At 48.9% G+C, this 26,634-nt stretch overlaps 2 protein-coding genes across 2 annotated transcripts; both read left to right on the forward strand.

Moving 5' to 3' along the window:
- The first annotated feature begins 1,902 nt into the window (after nucleotides 1-1,902).
- On the forward strand, nucleotides 1,903-2,779 carry LOC118473171 (uncharacterized). Its single transcript, XM_035961914.1, has one exon. It carries the CDS (start codon nucleotides 2,407-2,409, stop codon nucleotides 2,641-2,643), a length of 237 nt encoding a protein of 78 aa, XP_035817807.1. The 5' UTR covers nucleotides 1,903-2,406; the 3' UTR covers nucleotides 2,644-2,779.
- A 5,912-nt stretch (nucleotides 2,780-8,691) lies between these two features.
- LOC100382445 (uncharacterized) lies at nucleotides 8,692-10,777 on the forward strand. Its single transcript, NM_001364786.1, has one exon. It carries the CDS (start codon nucleotides 9,627-9,629, stop codon nucleotides 9,861-9,863), a length of 237 nt encoding a protein of 78 aa, NP_001351715.1. The 5' UTR covers nucleotides 8,692-9,626; the 3' UTR covers nucleotides 9,864-10,777.
- The last annotated feature ends 15,857 nt before the right edge of the window (nucleotides 10,778-26,634 follow it).

Raw genomic sequence — 26,634 nt, forward strand, 5'->3', positions numbered from 1 at the left:
CCCCGAGGACGAGGGCGTACGACGACCAAAGAAACCAGACTGACCGAGAAGACTCACTGGACCAGCTCAAAGAGGCTCGGGACATGGCCTTACTACATTCGGCGCGGTACCAGCAGTCCCTGCGACGCTACCACGCCCGAGGGGTTCGGTCCCGAGACCTCCAAGCAGGCGACCTGGTGCTTCGGCTGCGACAAGATGCCCGAGGGCGACACAAGCTCACGCCTCCCTGGGAAGGGCCGTTCGTCATCGCCAAGGTTTTGAAGCCTGAGACATACAAGCTGGCCAACAGCCAAAAAGGCGAGGTCTACAGCAACGCTTGGAACATCCGACAGCTACGTCGCTTCTACCCTTAAGATGCTTTCAAGTCGTTCGCACACCTCGTTCACGTTCAAAGTCTAACCATCAAGGAAGGGTCGGCCTTGCCTCAGCAAAACCCGACCCTCCCTCGGGGGCTAGAAGGGGGGAACCTGTAACACCCTAGGTGTTTATATTCTGCTCGACAACGAGTATGGAATTAAGCACGTTATATCAGTGAATGAAACAGATACTAAAATTTAATCGTTTTCGCTATCACGATTTTTATATCGTATCTGTTCCATCTGTCGTGAGTGCGACATCATTTTTATTCGTCCGGGCTCTTCCTGAATTTTCGTGATGTTCGGAACGTCGTGTTCTGAAAATCGGTGCGTTCGGTGAGTAATTAAAATTCATCGCTCGCGCGAACACGAATTCGGAAGCCCGACCCGCTGAGATGATTTTTTTCCCGAACAAATTAATCAGAACTCGACGACTAAAATATTCAGGACGAATTAATTAGGATCACGCGTCGTCTGAGTGATAACGTACGCGCGAATATGATTCAAATTATTCGTCCGCACGCTGTTTTGACGACGAAATCGCGTATACATTAGCGGATCTGGTTTCGACTAATTTCGGTCGAACCACAAACTGCGAATTATCAGTGCCGAAATCAGTTTAATCCGGTCTGTTGTTTCACGTCCAGATCCAAATCTTCGGATATAAGTAACTGGTAAAAAAATTCATTTGAATTCCAGGGTGTTCGCTAAATCGAATTATATCTGAATTTTGTATCTAGTATTGTGCGGGTCCAACTCATTTATGTCTCTTTTTAATCCTAATCTCAGAGTATGGATATTTGTATCGTTTGGAATAAAAAAAGATGAAAAATCTGAATTTATTTAACATAAAAACTTACCCATAAGTGTACGGTTGTTTTTTTTAAAAAGAAAAGAAAATTATTTTCCTTTATCTCCTCAACGTCCTATTTCCTTATCCACGATATCTGTTGCTCGTATCCAATGCAGGCTCAGCTTCTGGACTACTCCCGTCCATCTCCCTCTATCCAGAGATACCGCTCTTCTCTAAAAAAAAATCCTCCTCAAGTACAGCACGGACGTCTGCTTCTTCCTTATCCTCTGCGCACTCACTGCTCTCTTGTATGCCGCCGCCGACTGCTGCTCCAATTCCAGCCCCAACGCCCAACCGCCGCCCCTAGGTTCTTCAAAAAAAAAAAATCTGTCACCGCCGCTGATAGAAGAAGATCCAGCTGCCTCTGCTCTGATTTTCCTGCCACCGTTCTGTTGATCTTTTGGGCGCGTGGTGCTTATCTCCCAGCACGCCGTGCCCAGCCTCCCTTGATCCCTTCTTTTCCCACGCCGTGCTGCTTTAGCTCGGGGATAAAATCCCGTCGCGCGCAGCCTCTGCTCACCGTGGCTGGTGCGCTCATTTTCGTCGAACTCCTTCTCTGCCATGGCCGCCGTCAAGTTCCTCCCTGAAGCTTCCCTGCGCACGGATCTCTCCTTTCCTCTACTCATCTTCCCCGCGATGTACGCCCTGCCGTGTTCCCAGCCTGCGCGCCTCTGGCCCTCTGCTCGAGCTCGCCCGGCTAGAGTTCCTAGTCGCCGCGTCCTGTCGAGCTTGGCTCCGTGCGCGCGCTTCTTCTTCCTCAGCTCGCCCAGCTCGACCATCCTTCAAGTTTCGCCCAGCCCAGTCGCGCATCTGCTCTGCTCGCCGACACGCGTTCCTCTCTCCGGTGCCGCGCGCGCCCTTGATTTCCCATGCCGAGCAGCTCGCTGGCTCTCTGATTGTTCCAGCTCGTGGCGGTTCTCCCTACCGCGCTCGGTCTTCGTCTCTGTCGCGCGCGCGAATTTTCTTCGTTTGGTCTTAATTCCCGTTGCATCGTCGACCTCGTCAAATGCGTTCGTCGTTTGGCCCTGTGTCGTTAGGCTCGTTGACCGTGTTCGCTACCGCGTGTGCTTGTTCCTAATGCGCATCATGCAGTAGTTGGGTCTCGCGCGCGTGGTTTTGAAGCTATGCGCGTTCGTCGTTCTCTAGTCCCAGCCCGACCCATTCGTGCGCTCACTTTTCGTCCCTCGGGTTTCGTGCATGCTCACGTTTATCGTCGAGTCGTCGGACCCGTCATCCTCTGCTCCACCCCCCACCTCACCAGCTCGCTCCCGACTTCAGCTGAAAGTCGTCGTCGTTCCGCGCGTCAGCAAGAAATCTCAAGAATCGGGTGAAGACGAAGCTAGCAGCGCGATATTCCCTAAGCGCTCGACAAATTGCATGAATCGGAAAATCGCTACCGATCTCGCGGACTCGTGTCAGCTGTGGAAACGGTAAGATGATAAATTATTTAGAATGGTTCAATCGTTGAATAAATGTGTTAGTGCGAGGCTTATTAAGGTACTCGATAAATTTGCGTGAGTCACGAAACTTTCGTCGACTTCGCAGTTCTTGCGATTATCGAGCCAGATTCAGCTATAGCGAATTATTTCGCTATTCCGGTCACTTAGCTGAATTAGTGGATCGAGTAGAATTTTGGTAGGCATATGTGATGATAGAATATTTTAATCACTTCTATAGATGTGTATGTTTACGATAAAGAAATGTTTAAGTAATTGTTGACATGAAAAACATGCGAGGAGTAAAATTAAAATTAAAATAGTTCTTTGCGAGCGATGTGTATAATTTATAAAACGAGAGATAAGTTTAGAATTTAATTAAGTAGCTGATGAGTTGTGTTTAGGCTAATCATGTTTAAAGTGTATGATTTGTTTGTAATGTTTGCGTTAGGTTCGTATAATTTCGAAAGCGTAATTATTGCGCGTAGTCGTATATTAATAACAAGTGTTTTCGTGTAAGATTGTACAACGCCTCGCCGCTAGGTGTTTAAATTCGCTATCGCGTAGCACTATTTAGGTTTATAATATTCCCGTTCTTATGCATTCATGTGCATTATGCAAATCATTTAGGTACGATTATTTATCGCGCGATGCAGAAGACAAGCCAAGTCAACCCCAAGCGCGGACTAATTTGCAAGATTATGCTGGTGGATTAACCTGAAGATGAATAATCGGAACAAATGCGAAGACAAAAGGTTGATCGTGAAGTGGTCGTCACCTAACAACACTAACCTAGTGTTACTCAGGCAAGCCCCGGTGCATTTGCCACTTCCTTGATGTTTTTAAAACCTTTCTCACTTGCTTGCTGCATTAAGTAATAGGAGTTGATTGCTAAACAATTCCTGCATTACTTTCCTTGATCTTGATTACCTTCCTTGATACCCTGTTTTATAAAAGATTTTTGATGCTTAGCCTTACTTTAGAAAAACAAAATGTTTTGTTTTACAAAAGATGATGTGGCAAAAGTGGTTGGGATGTTTTCGAAAACAAAACTTGATGGTGGATCCATCATGACCATGATGGGTCCAACATCGGAAAAGATGTACCTCTACCAGGTACCAACCTTTGGGGTTAAATGATTAAGCTGAGACCGGGCGGGTGACTTGCACGAGAAGAGAGTCTCGGTGTAGTGTCTCCGTCTGAGTCGATTAAGGACCTTGTCGATGTAGGCCTGCTGACCGAGGACCCTTTAACTGGTCACATGCCTCGTCATGGGTAAGCTTTGCCTCGGGCGGACTAAGGCTAGAATAAGATAACACGAAATGGGCGTGGAGCGGTGGCGAGAGTAGCGTGTACCCTCCGTGGCAAGAGGCTAGACGGTGGTGTATCTGTGCTCTCGGTTTGCGTGAACCTGATCTGGTCTTAAGAAACTCGGTGGTGGGTTGACATATGCAAGGGTTAAGTGCTACATATGTCGTGTGATCGGAGATCCTCAGCTGAGTATAATCGATTCAGATCGCCGTACCTTCGCGGTTATGAAGACTTGGTCACTGACTTACACGTAGCAATCCAGTGAAGATGACGGGTTGATAAAGAAATTGGCTAGTGCAGGTCAAGTGCTTGAACTAGGGTAGACAGAACTCTAGATGCAGGTAATTTTACTTAACCTGACATTAAAAATGGATTTTTAAGGATCCACTCATAGTAAGCTTTTCTGCAAAACAGAGTCCTTGATTCTTGATAAGCCTTTCCTTGAATCCCTCTAACCAGCATACCCTTGAGAGTCTTTTCTTTAGTCGGGTAAGTCTTGCTGAGTAATTCCGTACTTAGGGTTTTATTCCCTGTTGTTTTTCAGGTTCTAACCTTGTGCTGCTGTGATGGTGTTAAGTGCCGGTGGGCTCGGCCTTCTTATAAGTCTAAGTACTCCTTCTATACTTCTTATTGAGGATAGTCATTTGAGCTAGCATATATTTCAAACTTATACTTTTGTAATCACTCCGATAAAATAATGCAAAACTTTTTTATAACTTGTAAAATTTGGTAGTAATATTTCCGCTGCAAAAATATTGGTGTGTGTGATTTGTATTACTTAATCCCGCGGTTCTGGTTGAAAGTGGTTTATCCGATGTCCTTGGGGCAATCGGACAAATCCTGTTAAGTTATCTGGTGCACATGCATAGCCGTCTGAGGTCTTTGGGACAAGAACAGGTGCGTGTGGGCCCAATAACTTAGAGGTTCTGCCACAGGCTGGTATCGGAGCTGGATTAAGTATATACGGTCACATACGTAGTTTCAAAACAAAAGTTTTGGTTTTGAAAAAAAACTATTTTCAACTAAACACATTGTTTGGCTTTGAAAAACAGATTTGAAAAACTATAATGCTAGCGACATCCTCTGTTAAGCCCTAAGTTAAGGACTATCAGGTGGCTTAGTTGAAAACCACTAACCCACAACCGGGGGTATTGCATACATGTGTATTGTTATTTTTGAGGCCATTCAGTTTTGAATGGATCGACGCTCAGGTAAGGTGAGTTATGAGAGCATGACCAAACAACCGTCGGTCTAGGGAAGTGCTTAATTGTGGAGCTTGATTATATACATGTTTTACATATGTATATATGAAGGCTGCACTATGGAGTATTTACTTCTCCGGGATTCAGTACCCCATGGATGTGTATGGGTATACAGACATGGGAATACTGAGAAGTGTAATATACTTGTAACGACGCACCTACGCTCAGGTAAGAAGGTGAGTTACCATAATGAGTTGCCCTATGGTTGAAGTGTGGCAACGGCGCCTATGCGTGGCTCGACGCTTAATGATGAGCTGGTCTCCATATAGCAATATATGGAGTATAAACTGTGATAAACTGTCATGTGTGACTTGCATCATTGGGAATTGGGCTGTGATGAAATTTTCTGCAGGTACACTAACCTCGAAAACGTATGTGTAGCTGACGACTAGCAAAATACCGTGAGAGTCATACGTATGCCACCGTGATAGAACGCTATTGCCACAGTATGTTGGCAAAATCAGTGAGGACGAAAAGGACGAGCATGCATCCTGATTGTTGCATCATGTTTGTCACCTATACACCCAAAATGCTTCTCTCGCCTTATTCCAGTAACCATTGATTGTAAATAATATGGTGTAATGATGAATTATGAACTTCGATGAAATAGGTGTCCTCCATTCTTAGGTAATCTATTTAGGTATTATATGTATTCACCCTGGTACTTGATGTACCGATATAAGGTTGGTAGTTTGTCTGCTTAAACCAAAAAAACTAGGTCATATTCTTAGTTAGTGAACTATGACCCAAATTTGAATTCTCCCTTATCGCATTGTCGACCCATCGACCTAACCTAGAAAAGATCTGCCCGAGTATTTCCTTGAAATTGATGCCTTTGGTTTCCCCCTATCTATAGGAGGCATATCAACTTAATCTTTGGCCTTATAATCTCTACGATGTGCATAGAAATATGCTTGGGGCTGAAGTAACAGTCTCCCATCGTATTCCTTTCATCAAGTTTAGGTTATGGCCATGCCCTGTTCATTTCATCAGGCCGTGATCTATTTGGCTCTCTACTTGTAACCATCCTTACAGGTGGAGTATCTCTTTGTATATTGTCACCCTTGCCCAATTCATTTGTGTCGCATGAGATTTCTTATTGGTTATGTCTGATAATGGTGTTATGACTAAAACCAGTGGTGCCGTGACGAAACCGAGGGCCTTCTATGTGTGCGCACATGGTTGCGCTACTCGGCACACGCTAGTATCACAGTTAGTAGTCATAATCCATTATGAGACTATATCGATATGTTATCTTCCGTGGACCTTTGCTTGAAACAATTGTTATGTTGTTTGTCAAGTTATCAAGCAACATTTATCATCTCTATTGGATCAAAAGGGCATACCACTTTCATGTGTGGTCTTATTTCTTTTGATCTTAGTAGTGACTACTTATACAAGTTCCCTTTACATACTTTGTGTAAAGGTGAAGCTCTGGAGCTTTTTAGTGTCGAGAGACAACTGATTAGCTCTCAAAATGGAGATCTGTTTCCCCTACTACTGAAATGCAGGAGTTTGTTCATTCGCTCTCTTATTTAATCCATGTATTCCCTACCCAAGTGGATAATGTGTCTCGCATGAAGAAACGGATGAACAACATGACCAAATGGATTTCTACCCAAATACATGACCTTCTGCTAGCAAGAGTGAACTCTCAACCCTTGGTTTACCGATGGTACTGAGAGGACCTGCTCAACGTCAAAAGTAGTTCAACAAGTTGGTTTTACTAACCTGTAACTGCATTGTGAACGAAGGTTGAGTTTAGAGATCGTTTTATCGAGTTATCTAAACTCACTTTGGTTCAACCCATCTTAAGGAAGTACTTTCAAGAATCGAGATTAAGTCGACCAGAAACCACCTAGTCATCGCTCTAATCGTGCTTCGATCGCCTCGCGTGTGCTTTTCCAGCATGTGTGATCAAGTCGAGCCATGGTTAGTGCTCGATACAATGGATTGGTTGCGAAGTCAACATCAACGAATCTCTTCGTTGATAATTTCTGAGTCTTTATTATTTTTCTTGGACTTGGATTTTCTGGCTAACACGGGTTAACTGTGATGTTATTCAACATCCACACCCGTCCCCTGTGTTATGAATTTCCTGTAACCACTTGTTGGTAAACCTCTTTCTGTGTGTTTTACCCAAGAGGTTGCATCTGGTTCTGTTTGGGTAAACTCGTGTATCTACTGCTCGCTCAACAGACTCAGATAGTACAGTGTTATCAGAAAAAGCAAACTGCACACATGGAACCTTATGTATTCTTCTGGCAGGCAGCGTCTCTATTGGTGGACATTGCTAAATTAGCCTAAGGCGATACATGCTATGTACACTAGAGAAGCAACATTCTGAGACACTCGCCTTTGCTTGGAACTGCCTTATGATTATCGCTGATATGGACATGAGTTACATGCTTCTCTACTCTTAGAAGTCTTTCGCTCCGAATCTCGGGACGAGATTCTTTTAAGGGGGGAGGGCTATAACACCCCAGGTGTTTATATTCTGCTCGACAACGAGTATGGAATTAAGCACGTTATATCAGTGAATGAAACAGATACTAAAATTTAATCGTTTTCGCTATCACGATTTTTATATCGTATCTGTTCCATCTGTCGTGAGTGCGACATCATTTTTATTCGTCCGGGCTCTTCCTGAATTTTCGTGATGTTCGGAACGTCGTGTTCTGAAAATCGGTGCGTTCAGTGAGTAATTAAAATTCATCGCTCGCGTGAACACGAATTCGGAAGCCCGACCCGCTGAGATGATTTTTTTCCCGAACAAATTAATCAGAACTCGACGACTAAAATATTCGGGACGAATTAATTAGGATCACGCGTCGTCTGAGTGATAACGTGCGCGCGAATATGATTCAAATTATTCGTCCGCACGCTGTTTTGACGACGAAATCGCGTATACATTAGCGGATCTGGTTTCGACTAATTTCGGTCGAACCACGAACTGCGAATTATCAGTGCCAGAATCAGTTTAATCCGGTCTGTTGTTTCACGTCCAGATCCAAATCTTCGGATATAAGTAACTGGTAAAAAAATTCATTTGAATTCCAGGGTGTTCGCTAAATCGAATTCTATCTGAATTTTGTATCTAGTATTGTGCGGGTCCAACTCATTTATGTCTCTTTTTAATCCTAATCTTAGAGTATGGATATTTGTATCGTTTGGAATAAAAAAAATGAAAAATCTGAATTTATTTAACATAAAAACTTACCCATAAGTGTACGGTTGTTTTTTAAAAAAAAAGAAAAGAAAATTATTTTCCTTTATCTCCTCAACGTCCTATTTCCTTATCCACGATATCTGTTGCTCGTATCCAATGCAGGCTCAGCTTCTGGACTACTCCCGTCCATCTCCCTCTATCCAGAGATACCACTCTTCTCTCAAAAAAATCCTCCTCAAGTACAGCACGGACGTCTGCTTCTTCCTTATCCTCTGCGCGCTCACTGCTCTCTTGTATGCCGCCGCCGACTGCTGCTCCAATTCCAGCCCCAACGCCCAGCCGCCGCCCCTGGGTTCTTCAAAAAAAAATCTGTCACCGCCGCTGATAGAAGAAGATCCAGCTGCCTCTGCTCTGATTTTCCTGCCGCCGTTCTGTTGATCTTTTGGGCGCGTGGTGCTTATCTCCCAGCATGCCGTGCCCAGCCTCCCTTGATCCCTTCTTCTCCCACGCCGTGCTGCTTTAGCTCGGGGATAAAATCCCATCGCGCGCAGCCTCTGCTCACCATGGCTGGTGCGCTCATTTTCGTCGAACTCCTTCTCTGCCATGGCCGCCGTCAAGTTCCTCCCTGAAGCTTCCCTGCGCACGGATCTCTCCTTTCCTCTACTCATCTTCCCCGCGATGTACGCCTAGCCGTGTTCCCAGCCTGCGCGCCTCTGGCCCTCTGCTCGAGCTCGCCTGGCTAGAGTTCCTAGTCGCCGCGTCCTGTCGAGCTTGGCTCCGTGCGCGCGCTTCTTCTTCCTCAGCTCGCCCAGCTCGACCATCCTTCAAGTTTCGCCCAGCCCAGTCGCGCGTCTGCTCTGCTCGCCGACACGCGTTCCTCTCTCCGGTGCCGCGCGCGCCCTTGATTTCCCATGCCGAGCAGCTCGCTGGCTCTCTGATTGTTCCAGCTCGTGGCGGTTCTCCCTACCGCGCTCGGTCTTCGTCTCTGTCGCGCGCCCGAATTTTCTTCGTTTGGTCTTAATTCCCGTTGCGTCGTCGACCTCGTCAAATACGTTCGTCGTTTGGCCCTGTGTCGTTAGGCTCGTTGACCGTGTTCGCTACCGCGTGTGCTTGTTCCTAATGCGCATCATGCAGTAGTTGGGTCTCGCGCGCGTGGTTTTGAAGCTATGCGCGTTCGTCGTTCTCTAGTCCCAGCCCGACCCATTCGTGCGCTCGCTTTTCGTCCCTCGGGTTTCGTGCATGCTCACGTTTATCGTCGAATCGTCGGACCTGTCATCCTCTGCTCCATCCCCCACCTCACCAGCTCGCTCCCGACTTCAGCTGAAAGTCGTCGTCGTTCCGCGCGTCAGCAAGAAATCTCAAGAATCGGGTGAAGACGAAGCTAGCAGCGCGATATTCCCTAAGCACTCGACAAATTGCCTGAATCGGAAAATCGCTACCGATCTCGCGGACTCGTGTCAGTTGTGGAAACGGTAAGCTGATAAATTATTTAGAATGGTTCAATCGTTGAATAAATTAATGTGTTAGTGCGAGGCTTATTAAGGTGCTCGATAAATTTGCGTGAGTCACGAAACTTTCGTCGACTTCGCAGTCCTTGCGATTATCGAGCCAGATTCAGCTATAGCGAATTATTTCGCTATTCCGGTCACTTAGCTGAATTAGTGGATCGAGTAGAATTTTGGTAGGCATATGTGATGATAGAATATTTTAATCACTTCTATAGATGTGTATGTTTACGACAAAGAAATGTTTAAGTAATTGTTGACATGAAAAACATGCGAGGAGTAAAATTAAAATTAAAATAGTTCTTTGCGAGCGATGTGTATAATTTATAAAACGAGGGATAAGTTTAGAATTTAATTAAGTAGCTGATGAGTTGTGTTTAGGCTAATCATGTTTAAAGTGTATGATTTGTTTGTAATGTTTGCGTTAGGTTCGTATAATTTCGAAAGCGTAATTATTGCGCGTAGTCTATATTAATAACTAGTGTTTTCGTGTAAGATTGTACAACGTCTCGCCGCTAGGTGTTTAAATTCGCTATCGCGTAGCACTATTTAGGTTTATAATATTCCCGTTCTTATGCATTCATGTGCATTATGCAAATCATTTAGGTACGATTATTTATCGCGCGATGCAGAAGACAAGCCAAGTCAACCCCAAGCGCGGACTAATTTGCAAGATGATGCTGGTGGATTAACCTGAAGATGAATAATCGGAACAAATGCGAAGACAAAAGGTTGATCGTGAAGTGGTCGTCACCTAACAACACTAACCTATTGTTACTCAGGCAAGCCCCGGTGCATTTTCCACTTCATTGATGTTTTTAAAACCTTTCTCACTTGCTTGCTGCATTAAGTAATAGGAGTTGATTGCTAAACAATTCCTGCATTACTTTCCTTGATCTTGATTACCTTCCTTGATACCCTGTTTTATAAAATATTTTTGATGCTTAGCCTTGCTTTAGAAAAACAAAATGTTTTGTTTTACAAAAGATGATGTGGCAAAAGTGGTTGGGATGTTTTCGAAAACAAAACTTGATGGTGGATCCATCATGGCCATGATGGGTCCAACATCGGAAAAGATGTACCTCTGCCAGGTACCAACCTTTGGGGTTAAATGATTAAGCTGAGACTGGGCGGGTGACTTGCACGAGAAGAGAGTCTCGGTGTAGTGTCTCCGTCTGAGTCGATTAAGGACCTTGTCGATGTAGGCCTGCTGACCGAGGACCCTTTAACTGGTCACATGCCTCGTCATGGGTAAGCTTTGCCTCGGGCGGACTAAGGCCAGAATAAGATAACACGAAATGGGCGTGGAGCGGTGGCGAGAGTAGCGTGTACCCTCCGTGGCAAGAGGCTAGACGGTGGTGTATCTGTGCTCTCGGTTTGCGTGAACCTGATCTGGTCTTAAGAAACTCGGTGGCGGGTTGACATATGCAAGGGTTAAGTGCTACATATGTCGTGTGATCGGAGATCCTCAGCTAAGTATAATCGATTCGGATCGCCGTACCTTCGCGGTTATGAAGACTTGGTCACTGACTTACACGTAGCAATCCAGTGAAGATGACGGGTTGATAAAGAAATTGGCTAGTGCAGGTCAAGTGCTTGAACTAGGGTAGACAGAACTCTAGATGCAGGTAATTTTACTTAAGCTGACATTAAAAATGGATTTTTAAGGATCCACTCATAGTAAGCTTTTCTGCAAAACAGAGTCCTTGATTCTTGATAAGCCTTTCCTTGAATCCCTCTAGCCAGCATACCCTTGAGAGTCTTTTCTTTAGTCGGGTAAGTCTTGCTGAGTAATTCCGTACTCAGGGTTTTATTCCCTGTTGTTTTTCAGGTTCTAACCTTGTGCTGCTGTGATGGTGTTAAGTGCCGGTGGGCTCGGCCTTCTTATAAGTCTAAGTACTCCTTCTATACTTCTTATTGAGGATAGACATTTGAGCTAGCATATATTTCAAACTTATACTTTTGTAATCACTCCGATAAAATAATGCAAAACTTTTTTGTAACTTGTAAAATTTGGTAGTAATATTTCCGCTGCAAAAATATTGGTGTGTGTGATTTGTATTACTTAATCCCGCGGTTCTGGTTGAAAGTGGTTTATCCGATGTCCTTGGGGCAATCGGACAGATCCTGTTAAGTTATCTGGTGCACATGCATAGCCGTCTGAGGTCTTTGGGACAAGGATAGGTGCGTGTGGGCCCAATAACTTAGAGGTTCTGCCAGAGAACCCCCTCTGCGTCAAAATTTTCCTCGAAAAAAGACTTCCATCAAAAAGCTTTCGCGTCCCCCGGCTATGTCAGTAACAGGACCCCAAGAAACGAATAAGGGTGCATGTAAGTGGCAAGGCCGACCGAGCCGAGGGACTCCTACGCCTTTGGGATACGGATACCTCACTCGTCGCCTACCACGAAAAATGACTCTTACTTGGGCAAGCTACCCTGCTACTGACGAACGGGTCCGGATAAAACAGAGGGAAAAGAAACACAATCTTATATTACGATAATAAAGTGTTCAGGCCTCGGCGGCCGCAAAAGACACGTATGCGTTCAAAGAAAACTGCTCCGGCAGAATCAGGCGTCGCCCGGAGAAGGAGCCGCGCCCTCGGCTTCGTCTCCACCCTCGGCAAGATCCGCCCCGACCTCAGATGACGGCACAAGCGGGAAGATCTCTGCCTCGAAGGTGGTTGCCAGCACCGCGCTTGGGCCCGCGGCGGCCGTGTCAAGCCTCTGGACTTCGGCCAGGGTGGCTTCATCTTCATCGGGGAGGCAATACCCCTCGCTGACCCGCTCCAGATCCACATCATAGTGGGAAGCGAGCACGGCGAAGGCCCGCCTGACGCCGTGATGCAACGCCTCGCGAAGTCTGCCACGCGCATGGTCACCCAAGGCTTGCAGGCAACTTTGAGGGGAGCTTCCCGAGGGGACGTCGTCGAAGCCGAAGACCCGGCAGAAGGCCGAGATGGCCTCGGACATGGCCGTGCGGTCGGCTTCCCTCTGCTTGGCCGCCTGAGCAAGCGCCCTGGTGGACTTATCGAGGGCAGTCTCGAGCTCTACGAACAGCCAAAGCGGAAGACCTCAAACACGAGTTGAAGAACCAAGCTGAAACAAAATCTTCAAACAGCCGAGACATACCTTCGGCTCGGGCACGCTGCTCCAAGGATGCGGCTTGGGCCACGGCGAGGTCCGCTGTAAGGGCTCCAGCCCGAGCAGACGCCTCGGCTAACTGGACTCCAAGAGCCTCAGCCCGGCTTTCGCCCTCGTCGGCCCGGCCCCGAGAATGGTCCCGCTCGCCGGTGGCCTGGTCAAGCTCCGACTGCCGCCGCTGCGCCTCTGCGCGTGCCGCCGCCGCCTCCGCTCCCAGATCGGCACAGAGCAACCGAAGGTCCGCCACCTCGGCGCTCTGTTGGGAGAGGCGCGCGGTAGCACTGGCAAGCGTGGTCCTCAGGGACCGCAGCGAACCCCAGACATCAACCTCGCGGTGGATGAACGACGACTTGGCGGCGCTCAGATCCGTCAGATCCTGAGGGAAGGAAGCGGGGCGTCACAAAGAGCGCCTTAATCACGAGAAAGGTATGCCTGAAGTCATTACCTGGAGGATCTTGGGAACGTCCCTGCAAAGGACCTCCAAGGTCGACCGAAGCGATCCCACTGTTGCCTCCGCACACTCACGAAGCCCGTCCCAAGACTGCTCCTCCCGTTCATCGTCGAGAACGAAGAAGGGATCTGAGGCCCCACGGGTCCGGAACCGAAGCAACTGGCACCGCCCCTCGGAACTGTGCCGCGCGGGGACAAGACTGCCGCTCGGCGGGGCGGGTCGCGGTTCTGCGCCCCCCTCTTCCGAGGCATCAAGTAGCGACGCCTCGGCCATCTCAGCGTTGGCAGCAACGGGTGGCTCCACGGCCAGAACGGCAGCGGCCTCGGCAGGAGCCGGTGACAGTGCCGGCAACACGTCTGGTGGGCTCGAGGCCGCAGCCGCGCCAGCAGTCTCCCTCGGCACGACGGCCGCCTCGGCAGAAGAGTCACCTCGGGAGCTCGCCCCACGACAACTTGTGCCGCCTGGCCCCCCTGCTTTGGGGCATCTTGTGAGAAGGTCAGCTGGCCGGCGAGGCCCGGTGCGACACTGGCTGCAGAAGCCGGCGCCGTTTTGAGGGCCTTCCGGGGAGCCAGACCGGTCGAACCATGCCTCCGTTTGCTGGGAGGAAAAAGAAGAGCAGGATCAGAACACACGAAGGAGGAGCCAGGATAAAGATATCCTAAGATACTTACCCACTCCGGGCCACGATCAATCGTGCTTGTGGGGAGGTCTCTCGAGCCTCGATCTCCGAAGGTACCACCGAGGTCAGCCCCGCTGCCGGCTTCATCCTTGCCTCGGGCGCCCGAGGCACCAGAGGGACGGACTGCCTAGGCACAGCCACGGCGACCCGAGGGTCACCCTCCTGCACAGTCGGCACGGGCAACAGTTCTTCAGAAACAGGCGGCTCGGCCTGAGACCCCGGGATCACCTCAACTACCTCGGCCAAGGGGTCAAGTACCCCCTCGGCCTACCCCCGTTCTTCGGACCGGGACCCTGAAAGGGAAATGTGCCCTTGGGCCATTTCCAAGTATTTTGGTGATTGAGTGCCAACGCAAGTGCTTTTGTGTTGATCTATGCAATGTGGTGGAAAAAATGCAAATCAAGTCAAAAGGTATGTTTCTAGACTTAGTACATTGTTTTATGGACTAATGTATTGTGTCTAAGTGCTGGAAATAGGAAAGATTGAATTGGAAATGAGATGGCTCTATTCAGCCAAAGTCAGCTCGGTCTGGGTGCACCGGACTGTCCGGAGGTGCACCGGACAATGTCCGGTGCGCCAGGCTGACTCTGGTGAACTGGCTACTCTCGGGACTTCGACGGCGGTGTACGGCTATAAATCACCGGACTGTCTGGTGGTGCACCGGACTGTCCGGTGAGCCGTTCACAGGCGAACTCGTCGCTATCAAGAGTTGATTAACGACGTACGACTAAAATTCACCGGACTGTCCGGTGGTGCACCAGACTGTCCGGTGAGCCAACAGTCAGGCGGGGCAACGGTCGGCCGAGGATTCCGCGCGTGACGCGTGGCCGAGCCAACGGTCACATTGGTGCACCGGACTGTCCGGTGTGCACCGGATAGTGTTCGGTGCGCCAATGGCTCTCAGACTCCAATGGTCGGCTTCGCCAAATAAGGAAGGATATCTGCACCGGACAGTGTCCGGTGGTGCATCGGATTGTCCGGTGCGCCAGTCGACAGAAGGCAAGATCTGCCTTCCAGGAATGTTCTCAACGGCTCCTAGCTGCCTTGGGGCTATAAAAGGGAACCTTAGGCGCATGGAGGAGAACACCAAGCATACTCAAAGCATTCCTAAGCACCAAGACTTCGATTCCACGCATTTGTTTCTTCGTGATAGCATCTAGAGCTCTTGTTGAGTTGTGAACTCGTCGGGTTGTGTTGCGAGCTCTTGTTGCGACTTGTGTGCGTGTTGACATTCTGATTTTGTGTCTTGTGTGCATTGCTCATCCCTCCCTTACTCCGTGCTTCTTTGTGAACTTCAAGTGTAAGGGCGAGAGGCTCCAGGTTGTGGAGATTCCTCGCAAACGGGATTAAGAAAAGCAAAGCAAAACAACGTGGTATTCAAGTGGGTCTTTGGACCGCTTGAGAGGGGTTGATTGCAACCCTCGTCCGTTGGGACGCCACAACGTGGAGTAGGCAAGCATTGGTCTTGGCCGAACCATGGGATAACCACCGTGCCATCTCTGTGATTGATCTCTTGTGGTTATTGTGTTTTGTTGAGACTCCTCTCTAGCCACTTGGCGACTATTGTGCTAACGCTTAACCAAGTTTTTGTGGCTTAAGTTTCAAGTTTTACAGGATCACCTATTCACCCCCCCCCTCTAGGTGCTCTCAATTGGTATCAGAGCCGTTCTCTTCACAAAGGGACTAATCGCCCGAAGAGATGGATCCTAAGGGGAAGGAATCGTGATCAACGATAAGGAGAAGGAGTCCTTCGTCAATGAGCCGAAGGATGACAAGCCTACCGACTCGGGCTCGGGCCACAGACGCAAAGATGGGAAGAAGAAGAAGACGAGACACATCAAGGAGATCGTCTACTACGACGACAGCGATGAGTCTACTTCTTCCCAAAAGGACAACGACAACAACGACTACGACAAACGAAAGACGGTTAACTCAAACTTTTCTTTCGATTATTCGCGTATCCCGCATAGCTCAAATACACATTTGCTTTCCATTCCTCTTGGCAAACCTCCACACTTTGATGGGGAGGACTACGGATTTTGGAGTCACAAAATGCGTAGTCACTTGTTCTCTCTCCATCCAAGCATATGGGAGATTGTTGAGAATGGAATGAAATTTGATAGCTCAGATAGTCCCATATTTATTAATGAACAGATACATAAAAATGCACAAGCTACTACTGTGTTGTTAGCCTCGTTGTGCAGGGACGAGTACCATAAGGTGAGCGGCTTGGACAATGCCAAGCAGATCTGGGACACCCTCAAGATCTCTCATGAGGGGAACGACATCACCTTGCTCACCAAGATGGAGTTGGTGGAGGGCGAGCTTGGAAGATTTGCGATGATAAGGGGCGAGGAGCCAACTCAAACATACAACCGGCTCAAGACCCTCATCAACAAGATAAGGAGCTACGGAAGCACGTGATGGACGGACCACGACATCGTCCGCCTAATGCTAAGGTCCTTTACTGTACTTGATCCACATTTGGTGAACAATATTCGTGAAAATCCTAGGTACACCAAGATGTCGCCCGAAGAAGTCCTTGGAAAGTTCGTAAGCGGGCGAATGATGATCAAGGAGGCGAGATACGTCGACGATGCGTTGAATGGTCCAATCAATGAGCCTCAACCCGTTGCTCTCAAGGCAACAAGGAGCAAGGAGGCGCTACCTAGCAAGGTGGCGCAAGTTGAGGCGGCCGGGCTCAATGATGAAGAGATGGCCCTCATCATCAAGCGCTTCAAGACGGCGCTAAAGGGTCGCAAGGGACAGCCAAGCAAGACCAAGACAAAGGGGAAGCGCTCATGCTTCAAATGTGGTAAGATTGGTCATTTTATTGCTAACTGTCCCGATAATGAAAGTGACAAGGAAAAAGGGAACAAAAGGGAGAAGAAAAAGAATTACAAGAAGGCCAAGGGCGAGGCACATATCGGAAAGGAGTGGGATTCAGATTGCTCCTCTTCCGAATTCGACAATGAAGAACTCGCCGCCACCGCCTTCAACAAGTCATCCTTCTTCCCAAACGAGCATCACACGTGCCTCATGGCGAAGGAGAAGAAGGTATGCACTCGGGATACCACTTATACTTCTTCAAGTGATGATGATTCTAGTGATGACGATGAAATAGACTATTCTAGTTTATTTAAAGGTTTAGATAGAATTAAAATTGGCAAAATTAATGAGTTAATTGATGCCTTGAATGAAAAGGATAGACTCTTAGAGAAACAAGAAGACCTTTTATATGAAGAGCATGGTAAATTTGTTAGTGCACAAAATTCACTTGCTTTAGAAGTTAAAAGAAATGAAATGCTTTCTTATGAACTATCTACTTGTCATGAAACCATTTCTACTTTAAAGGGTGTAAATGATGATTTAAATGCTAAACTAGAAGTAGCAAGTAAATCTAACTCTTGTGTAGAACATGTTAGGATCTGCAATAGGTGTAAAGATTTTGACATTGATGCTTGTAGTGAACACCTAGTTTCAATTTCCAAATTAAATGATGAATTGGCTAGTCTTAATGCCCAACTTAAGACTAGCAAAAGTGAATTTGACAAACTAAAATTTGCAAGGGATGCCTACATGATTGGTAGACACCCCTCAATTAAGGATGGTCTTGGCTTCAAGAGGGAAGCCAAGAACTTAACAAGCCATAAGGCTTCCACCTCCGCCAAGGAGAAAGGGAAGGCCCCTATGGCTAGTAGTGTGCAAAAGAACCATGCTTTCACGTATCATGATAGGAGACATTCTAAGAATGCCTTTAGGAGTTATGATGCTTTTGATTTTCATGCTATGACTGCTTCTAGTTCCCATGTTATGCATGATAGAAATGTTGCTAGGAGAAATGTTGTTCATAATATGCCTAGGAGAAATGTTGTTAATGTTCCTAGGAAAGTTAATGAACCTTCTACAATATATCATGCTTGCAATGCTTCATTTGCCATTTGTAGAAAAAATAAGAAGGTAATTGCTAGGAAGTTAGGGGCCAAATGCAAGGGAGACAAGACTTGCATTTGGGTCCCTAAGACAATTGTGACTAACCTTGTAGGACCCAACAAGAGTTGGGTACCTAAGACCCAAGCCTAAATTTGCCTTGCAGGTTTATGCATCCGGGGGTACAAGCTGGATTATCAATAGCGGATGCACAAACCACATGACCGGGGAAAAGAGGATGTTCTCTTCCTATGTCAAGAACAAGGATCCCCAAGATTCAATAATATTCGGTGATGGGAACCAAGGCAAGGTAAAAGGGTTAGGTAAAATTGCAATTTCATCCGAGCACTCTATTTCTAATGTGTTTTTAGTTGAGTCGCTTGGATATAATTTGTTATCTGTTAGTCAATTATGCAATATGGGATATAATTGCCTATTCACAAATATAGATGTGTCTATCTTTAGAAGGTGTGATGGTTCACTAGCTTTTAAGGGTGTACTAGACGACAAACTTTATTTAGTTGATTTTGCAAAAGAAGAGGCCGGTCTAGATGCATGCTTAATTGCTAAGACTTGCATGGGCTGGCTGTGGCATCGCCGCTTAGCACATGTGGGGATGAAGAACCTTCACAAACTTCTAAAGGGAGAACACGTGATAGGTCCAACTAACGTACATTTCGAGAAAGATAGACCTTGTGCAGCTTGTCAAGCAGGGAAACAGGTGGGAGGCTCTCATCACACCAAAAATGTGATGACCACATCAAGACCCTTGGAGATGCTTCATATGGACCTCTTCGGACCCGTCGCCTATCTAAGTATAGGAGGAAGTAAGTATGGTCTTGTTATAGTTGATGATTTTTCCCACTTCACTTGGGTATTCTTTTTGCAGGATAAAACTGAAACCCAAGGGACCCTCAAGCGCTTCCTCAGGAGAGCTCAAAATGAGTTTGAGCTCAAAGTGAAGAAGATAAGGAGCGACAACGGGTCCGAGTTCAAGAACCTTCAAGTGGAGGAGTTCCTTGAGGAGGAAGGAATCAAGCACGAGTTCTCCGCTCCCTACACACCACATCAAAATGGTGTGGTAGAGAGGAAGAACAGGACGCTCATCGATATGGCGAGGACAATGCTTGGAGAGTTCAAGACCCCCGAGCGCTTTTGGTCGGAAGCCGTGAACACGGCTTGCCACGCCATCAACAGGGTCTACCTCCACCGCCTTCTCAAGAAGACTTCGTATGAGCTGCTAACTGGTAACAAACCCAATGTGTCTTATTTTCGTGTATTTGGGAGCAAGTGTTATATTCTTGTGAAGAAAGGTAGAACTTCTAAATTTGCTCCCAAAGTTGTAGAAGGGTTTTTATTAGGTTATGATTCAAATACAAAGGCGTATAGGGTCTTCAACAAATCATCGGGTTTGGTTGAAGTCTCTAGTGACGTTGTATTTGATGAGACTAATGGCTCTCCAAGAGAGCAAGTTGTTGATCTTGATGATGTAGATGAAGAAGACGTTCCAACGGCCGCAATGCGCACCATGGCGATTGGAGATGTGAGGCCACTGGAACAAAAGGAGCAAGATCAACCTTCTTCCTCAACAATGGTGCATCCTCCAACCCAAGATGATGAACTGGTACCTCAAGTGGAGGCGTGCGATCGAGGGGGAGCACAGGATGTCCAAGTTGAAGAGGAAGAAGCACAACCGGCACCTCCAACCCAAGTTCGAGCGACGATTCAAAGGGATCATCCCGTTGACCAAATATTGGGGGACATTAGCAAGGGAGTAACTACTCGTTCTAGATTAGTTAATTTTTGTGAGCATTACTCCTTTGTCTCTTCTATTGAGCCTTTCACGGTAGAAGAGGCCTTGCTAGATCCGAACTGGGTGTTGGCCATGTAGGAGGAGCTAAACAACTTCAAGCGTAATGAAGTTTGGACACTGGTGCCTCGTCCCAAGCAAAACGTTGTGGGAACCAAGTGGGTGTTCCGCAACAAACATGACGAGCACGGGGTGGTGACGAGGAACAAGGCTCGACTTGTGGCAAAAGGTTATGCCCAAGTCGCAGGTTTGAACTTTGAGGAGACTTTTGCTCCTGTGGCTAGGCTAGAGTTCATTCGTATTTTGCTAGCATATGCCGCTCACCATTCCTTCAGGTTGTACCAAATGGATGTGAAGAGCGCTTTCCTCAACGGGCCGATCAAGGAGGAAGTGTACGTGGAGCAACCCCCTGGCTTCGAGGATGAACGGTACCCCGACCACGTGTGTTAGCTCTCTAAGGCGCTCTATGGACTTAAGCAAGCCCCAAGAGCATGGTATGAATGCCTTAGAGACTTTCTAATTGCTAATGCTTTCAAGGTTGGGAAAGCCGATCCAACTCTTTTCACTAAGACTTGCGATGGTGATCTTTTTGTGTGCCAAATTTATGTCGATGACATAATATTTGGTTCTACTAATCAAAAGTCTTGTGAAGAGTTTAGCAGGGTGATGACGCAGAAATTCGAGATGTCGATGATGGGCGAGTTGAACTACTTCCTTAGGTTCCAAGTGAAGCAACTCAAGGACGGCACCTTCATCTCCCAAACAAAGTACACGCAAGACTTGCTAAAGCGGTTTGGGATGAAGGACGCCAAGCCCGCAAAGACGCCAATGGGAACCGACGGACACACCGACCTCAACAAAGGAGGTAAGTCCATTGATCATAAAGCATACCGGTCAATGATAGGTTCTTTGCTTTATTTATGTGCTAGTCGACCGGATATTATGCTTAGCGTATGCATGTGTGCTAGATTTCAATCCGATCCAAGGGAGTATCACTTGGTGGCCGTGAAGCGAATTCTTAGATATTTAGTCGCTACGCCTTGCTTTGGGATTTGGTATCCAAAGGGGTCTAACTTTGACTTGATTGGATACTCAGATTCCGACTATGCTGGATGTAAGGTCGATAGGAAGAGTACATCGGGGACGTGCCAATTCTTAGGAAGGTCCCTGGTGTCATGGAACTCTAAGAAACAAACTTCTGTTGCCCTATCCACCGCTGAGGCCGAGTATGTTGCCGCAGGACAGTGTTGCGTGCAACTACTTTGGATGAGGCAAACCCTTCGGGACTTTGGCTACAATCTGAGCAAAGTCCCACTCCTATGTGATAATGAGAGTGCTATCCGAATAGCGGAAAATCCTGTTGAGCACAGCCGCACAAAACACATTGACATCCGGCATCACTTTTTGAGAGACCACCAGCAAAAGGGAGATATCGAAGTGTTTCATGTTAGCACCGAGAACCAGCTAGCCGATATCTTTACCAAGCCTTTAGATGAGAAGACCTTTTGCAGGCTGCGTAGTGAGCTAAATGTCCTAGATTCGCGGAACTTGGATTGATTCATAGCATACATGTGTTTATGCCTTTGATCATGTTCCTTATGCATTTTGTTGCTTACTTGTGGTGCTCAAGTTGTACAAACACTCCCTGGACCTCACAAGTCCTCTTGCAAGTGGTGCACATATTTAGGGGGAGATGTGCTACAACTTGACCCTTTGAGACTAACCGTGTGTTTGAGTTTGCTTGTTTTAGTCTCAAAGGAGGTTTGAAAGGGAAAAGGTGGACTTGGACCATGAAAGACTTCCACTGCACTCCGATGAGAGGGTAACTTATTCCAAGTTCATCTCATGTACTCTTATTGCCTTTGTATTCTTATTGAAAATTTGGTGAGGCAATGGGGTTCTAGGGCCAAGATTGATCCTGTTTTGGTGCTTGATGCCAAAGGGGGAGAAAATAAAGGCCAAAGCAATAGATGGATCAGCTACCACTTGAGAAATTTTGAAAATAGTAGATTAGAGCTTTTGGTTTGTCAAAACTCTTTTATTGTCTCTTTTGTCAAAAGTTGGCCTCTTGTGGGGAGAAGTGTTGATTATGGGAAAAAGGGGGAGTTTTTGAAATCCTTGATCAATTTTCTTTGGAATACCTCTCGTTATGTCTCTACAAGTGAATTTGACTTAGAGATAGGAATTTGAGTTTGATTTGCAAAAACAAACCAAGTGGTGGCAAAGAGTGATCCATATATACCAAATATGAATCAAAACAATTTTGAGTTCTCATTTGCATTGATATTGCACTTGTTCTAGTTGCTTTATGTTGTGTTGGCATAAATCACCAAAAAGGAGGAGATTGAAAAGGAAATGTGCCCTTGGGCCATTTCTAAGTATTTTGGTGATTGAGTGCCAACGCAAGTGCTTTTGTGTTGATCTATGCAATGTGGTGGACAAAGTGCAAATCAAGTCAAAAGGTATGTTTCTAGACTTAGTACATTGTTTTATGGACTAATGTATTGTGTCTAAGTGCTGGAAACAGGAAAGATTGAATTGGAAATGAGATGGCTCTGTTCAGCCAAAGTCAGCTCGGTCTGGGTGCACCGGACTGTCCGGTGGTGCACCGGACAGTGTCCGGCGGTGCACCGGACAATGTCCGGTGCGCCAGGCTGACTCTGGTGAACTGGCTACTCTCGGGACTTCGACGGCGGTGTACGGCTATAAATCACCGGACTGTCTGGTGGTGCACCGGACTGTCCGGTGAGCCGTTCACAGGCGAACTCGTCGCTCTCGGGAGTTGATTAACGGCGTACGGCTAAAATTCACCGGACTGTCCGGTGGTGCACCGGACTGTCCGGTGAGCCAACAGTCAGCCGAGGCAACGGTCGGCCGAGGATTCCGCGCGTGACGTGTGGCCGAGCCAACGGTCACATTGGTGCACAGGACTGTCCGGTGTGCACCGGACAGTGTCCGGTGCGCCAACGACTCTCAGACTCCAACGGTCGGCTTCGCCAAATAAGGAAGGATATCTGCACCGAACAGTGTCCGGTGGTGCACCGGACTGTCCGGTGCGCCAGTCGACACAAGGCAAGATCTGCCTTCCAGGAATGTTCTCAACGGCTCCTAGCTGCCTTGGGGCTATAAAAGGGACCCCTAGGTGCATGGAGGAGAACACCAAGCATACTCAAAGCATTCCTAAGCACCAAGACTTCGATTCCACGCATTTGTTTCTTCGTGATAGCATCTAGAGCTCTTGTTGAGTTGTGAACTCGTCGGGTTGTTTTGCGAGCTCTTGTTGCGACTTGTGTGCGTGTTGACATTCTGATTTTGTGTCTTGTGTGCATTGCTCATCCCTCCCTTACTCCGTGCTTCTTTGTGAACTTCAAGTGTAAGGGCGAGAGGCTCCAAGTTGTGGAGATTCCTCGCAAACGGGATTAAGAAAAGCAAAGCAAAACACCGTGGTATTCAAGTGGGTCTTTGGACCGCTTGAGAGGGGTTGATTGCAACCCTCGTCCGTTGGGACGCCACAACGTGGAGTAGGCAAGCGTTGGTCTTGGCCGAACCACGGGATAACCACCATGCCATCTCTGTGATTGATCTCTTGTGGTTATTGTGTTTTGTTGAGACTCCTCTCTAGCCACTTGGCGACTATTGTGCTAACGCTTAACCAAGTTTTTGTGGCTTAAGTTTCAAGTTTTATAGGATCACCTATTCACCCCCCCTCTAGGTGCTCTCAGACCCCGACGTCCCGGCCCCGGATACCGGCGGCGCTAGCCCGCTCGGGGGCTGGCTCGACGACCCCTGTCCCAGCCTCAGATCCGGGCTGAGGCCGAGACGGGCCGCCATGTCGTCGTCTTCATCATCGTCTTCATCGTCGTCGTCGTCATCATCAGGCGTCTCCGGCGATGGCTCCCTCGGGAGCCCATCCCTCTCCTGCCGACGATGAAGCCTTTCCAAGGTGTCCCGAGCCCGCATCCGCTCGCGGGCCCGAGCCTTCTCCGTGTCCTTCTTCTCCTTCCTCTTCTCCGCGGCGACCCTCCGCGCAGCCCGGTCCACCACGTCCTCTGGGACCGGTGGCGGGGAAGACTTGTGAAACCCCACCTCCTGGAGACGGACGAAAGGTCTCGGCTGTGAGAACCAAGGGCTATCCGACACAAGAAGGAAGAAGGCACGGACACTCACCAGGGACACACACCCACGATCGGGACGCATCGAGAGCTGGGAAAGGGCGCCGGCATCCGGCTTCCCCAACGTGCCCGCTACCCGCCTGTGGAGGTCTTCGATGGGAAGGGGATCCGAGGACATCCGCGAAACCTCCAAGTCGACCCCCAGCGTCATCTCCCAAAGCGGCAGCCGCCGCCCCGTCAAAGGAAGCACCCTCCGGCGGTGAATGGCAGCAACCACCCCCGCAGCGGTGAGCCCTCCTTTCCGCAGCTCCTCCAGGGCCTTCAGAAGGGGCTGGAGATTCTTCTGCCTATCGCGCAGGGTCCCGTAGCGCCAGTTATCGGCGGCGGCGGCGGTCACCACTCGCTGAGAAAACGACGGGAGCCTCCCGTCGTCATTTCGGAGATAGAACCACCGGCGCTGCCACCCTTTGTTCGAAGACGCCAGGACGGCGGGGATGTACTGCGGCGCCCGCGCCTGCCTCAGCTGGAGGATGCAGCCACCGGCACGCACCGCCATGCGAACCCTCCTTTCCCCTGTCGGCGAGGCAAAAAGCTCCGCAGAGAAGAGATGGGTCCACAAGTCCCAGTGAGGGTCAATCCCCAAGTATCCTTCACAAACCGCCACAAAGATGGCAGCTTGTGAGATGGAGTTGGGACTGAGGTTGTGCAGCTCCACCCCGTAGACATGCAGAATCGCCTGCATAAAACGGCTTGCCGGCACTCCGAACCCCCGCTCGTGAAAGGAGACAAAGCTCATGACATACCCCGGCGACGGGGACAGGGCGGCTCCGCTCGGAGGGGCCATCCACTCCGGCTGTGAGTCACCGGAGAGAGGGCGAAGCAAACCCTCAGCAACAAGGGCCTCCAAGTCATTCGCTGTGACGATGGAGAAAGGCCACGGGTCGCGCGGCGGGACAATGGTCACCCGGTCGGCCATCCCCAAGCGGAAGAGGTGGTGGCGGAGGAACTGGGTGCGCGGTTTCCTTTGTCTGGCTATTCCCTCGGGTTGCAAAAACCTAAGTGGGAGGCAAGCCGCTGAGTAAAGAACCGTCACCAGCCCCTCTCCCGAATATATAAAGGCCCAGGCGAGACCCATTCAACACTTCGCCCGAACCCGCCGCAAGATTCAAAACTCAAAGAGACGCCCGTCCCTCGAACGGCTCGCGCACGCGCAACGGTCGCCCCGTGAACCACTCGTCCCGTCGCATTAACTCTGCAGCAGGACAGGCGGCACCTTTGGCAGGCGAAGCATGCGACGCTTCACCTTCGCCATAATGACCACGTCAAAAAAGGTGCGCCACATCATTCGATTTCGTATCCTTTTCACTTCCTCTTTTTCTCTCTTGCCTCAGGGGTCAGAAAAGGGGATACTCCGAAAGGGATCCTTCTCCGCGAAGGAAGCGGGCCCCGAGCCCCCTACTGATCAGAGGTTCAAAGGCTGGCCCCTTGGAAGGGTTCAACAGCCGCCTCAGAGCGCTCGGGCTCCACGCCCACTACTGGTCAGAGGTTCAAAGGTCGGCCCCTCGAAAGGGTTCAATGGCCGCCTCAGGCCACTCGGGCTCCGCGCCCACTACTGATCAGGGGTTCGAAGGCTGGCCCCTGAAGGGTTCGACAGTTGCCTCAGGCGCAGAGCGAGGGATGACCCTAGGTATGTTCGATACATAACCGAGGCTCGGGCTACGCTCCCGAGGTACCCTAGGACATTTCTGAGACCAACGGGAACGATTTTGTAACGGAATCCCACCAGAGGGAGGCATCGAGCCCTCGGACCCCGTCAAAAGGGGACCGGGTCCGGCAAGTCACCCGCAGGTACTTTTGGGGCGCGCCTCTGGGCCACTAGCCGACCCCTAACAAATGGGGCACGGGCGTCCACTCGGATTACCCATTAGCAACTCACTGGAGACACCATGTTCGGCGTCCTTCGAGGGCAACATGGCGCTTTCCCCCCCTCCTCCTTGCGGAAAGGCGACGCAGGGGCGTATGTAAAAAGTCGAGTCTGTCCCTGACCGTTCTCTCGCTCTGTGCGGAGGCTCGGGGGCTGCTCTCGCAAACTCGGCTCCGGCCAAACTGTTGACAGCGTCAACATACCAGCCCGAGAACTTGGGACCCGACTGTTCACCCGGGCTATGGCTAGTTCGCATGAGGGAGCAGCTAGACCGATCGAAACATTACGAAACGTACTAAGACCTCGAAGGAGTCAAACTACTCCTCCGAGGCCTCGGGGGCTACACCCGGCGGGTGCGCTCGCGCGCACCCACCAGAACAAAAGACAACCGAGGAAGGCCGGTCCCCTTGCAAAAAAGTGCGACAAAAGCCTCCAAGCGAGTATCAACACTCCCTTCGAGGCTCGGGGGCTACTGTCGAGGACCATAATTAGGGGTACCCCCAAGACTCCTAATCTCAGCCGGTAACCCCCATCAGCACTAAGCTGCAAAGGCCTGATGGGTGCGATTAAGCCAAGGCTCGGTCCACTCAAGGGACACGATCTCGCCTCGCCCGAGCCCAGCCTTGGGCAAAGGCAGCCGACCCCGGAAGATTCACATCTCGCCCGAGGCCCAGTCTTCACCAAGAAGCAACCTTG

This window comes from Zea mays, chromosome 8, assembly GCF_902167145.1.
Source record: "Zea mays cultivar B73 chromosome 8, Zm-B73-REFERENCE-NAM-5.0, whole genome shotgun sequence".
Taxonomy (NCBI): Eukaryota; Viridiplantae; Streptophyta; class Magnoliopsida; order Poales; family Poaceae; genus Zea; species Zea mays.

Bases quoted from the DNA above. Each gene is read 5' to 3' on its own strand.
- LOC118473171 (XM_035961914.1), top strand. From the start codon at position 2,407: ATGCTCACGTTTATCGTCGAGTCGTCGGACCCGTCATCCTCTGCTCCA.
- LOC100382445 (NM_001364786.1), top strand. From the start codon at position 9,627: ATGCTCACGTTTATCGTCGAATCGTCGGACCTGTCATCCTCTGCTCCA.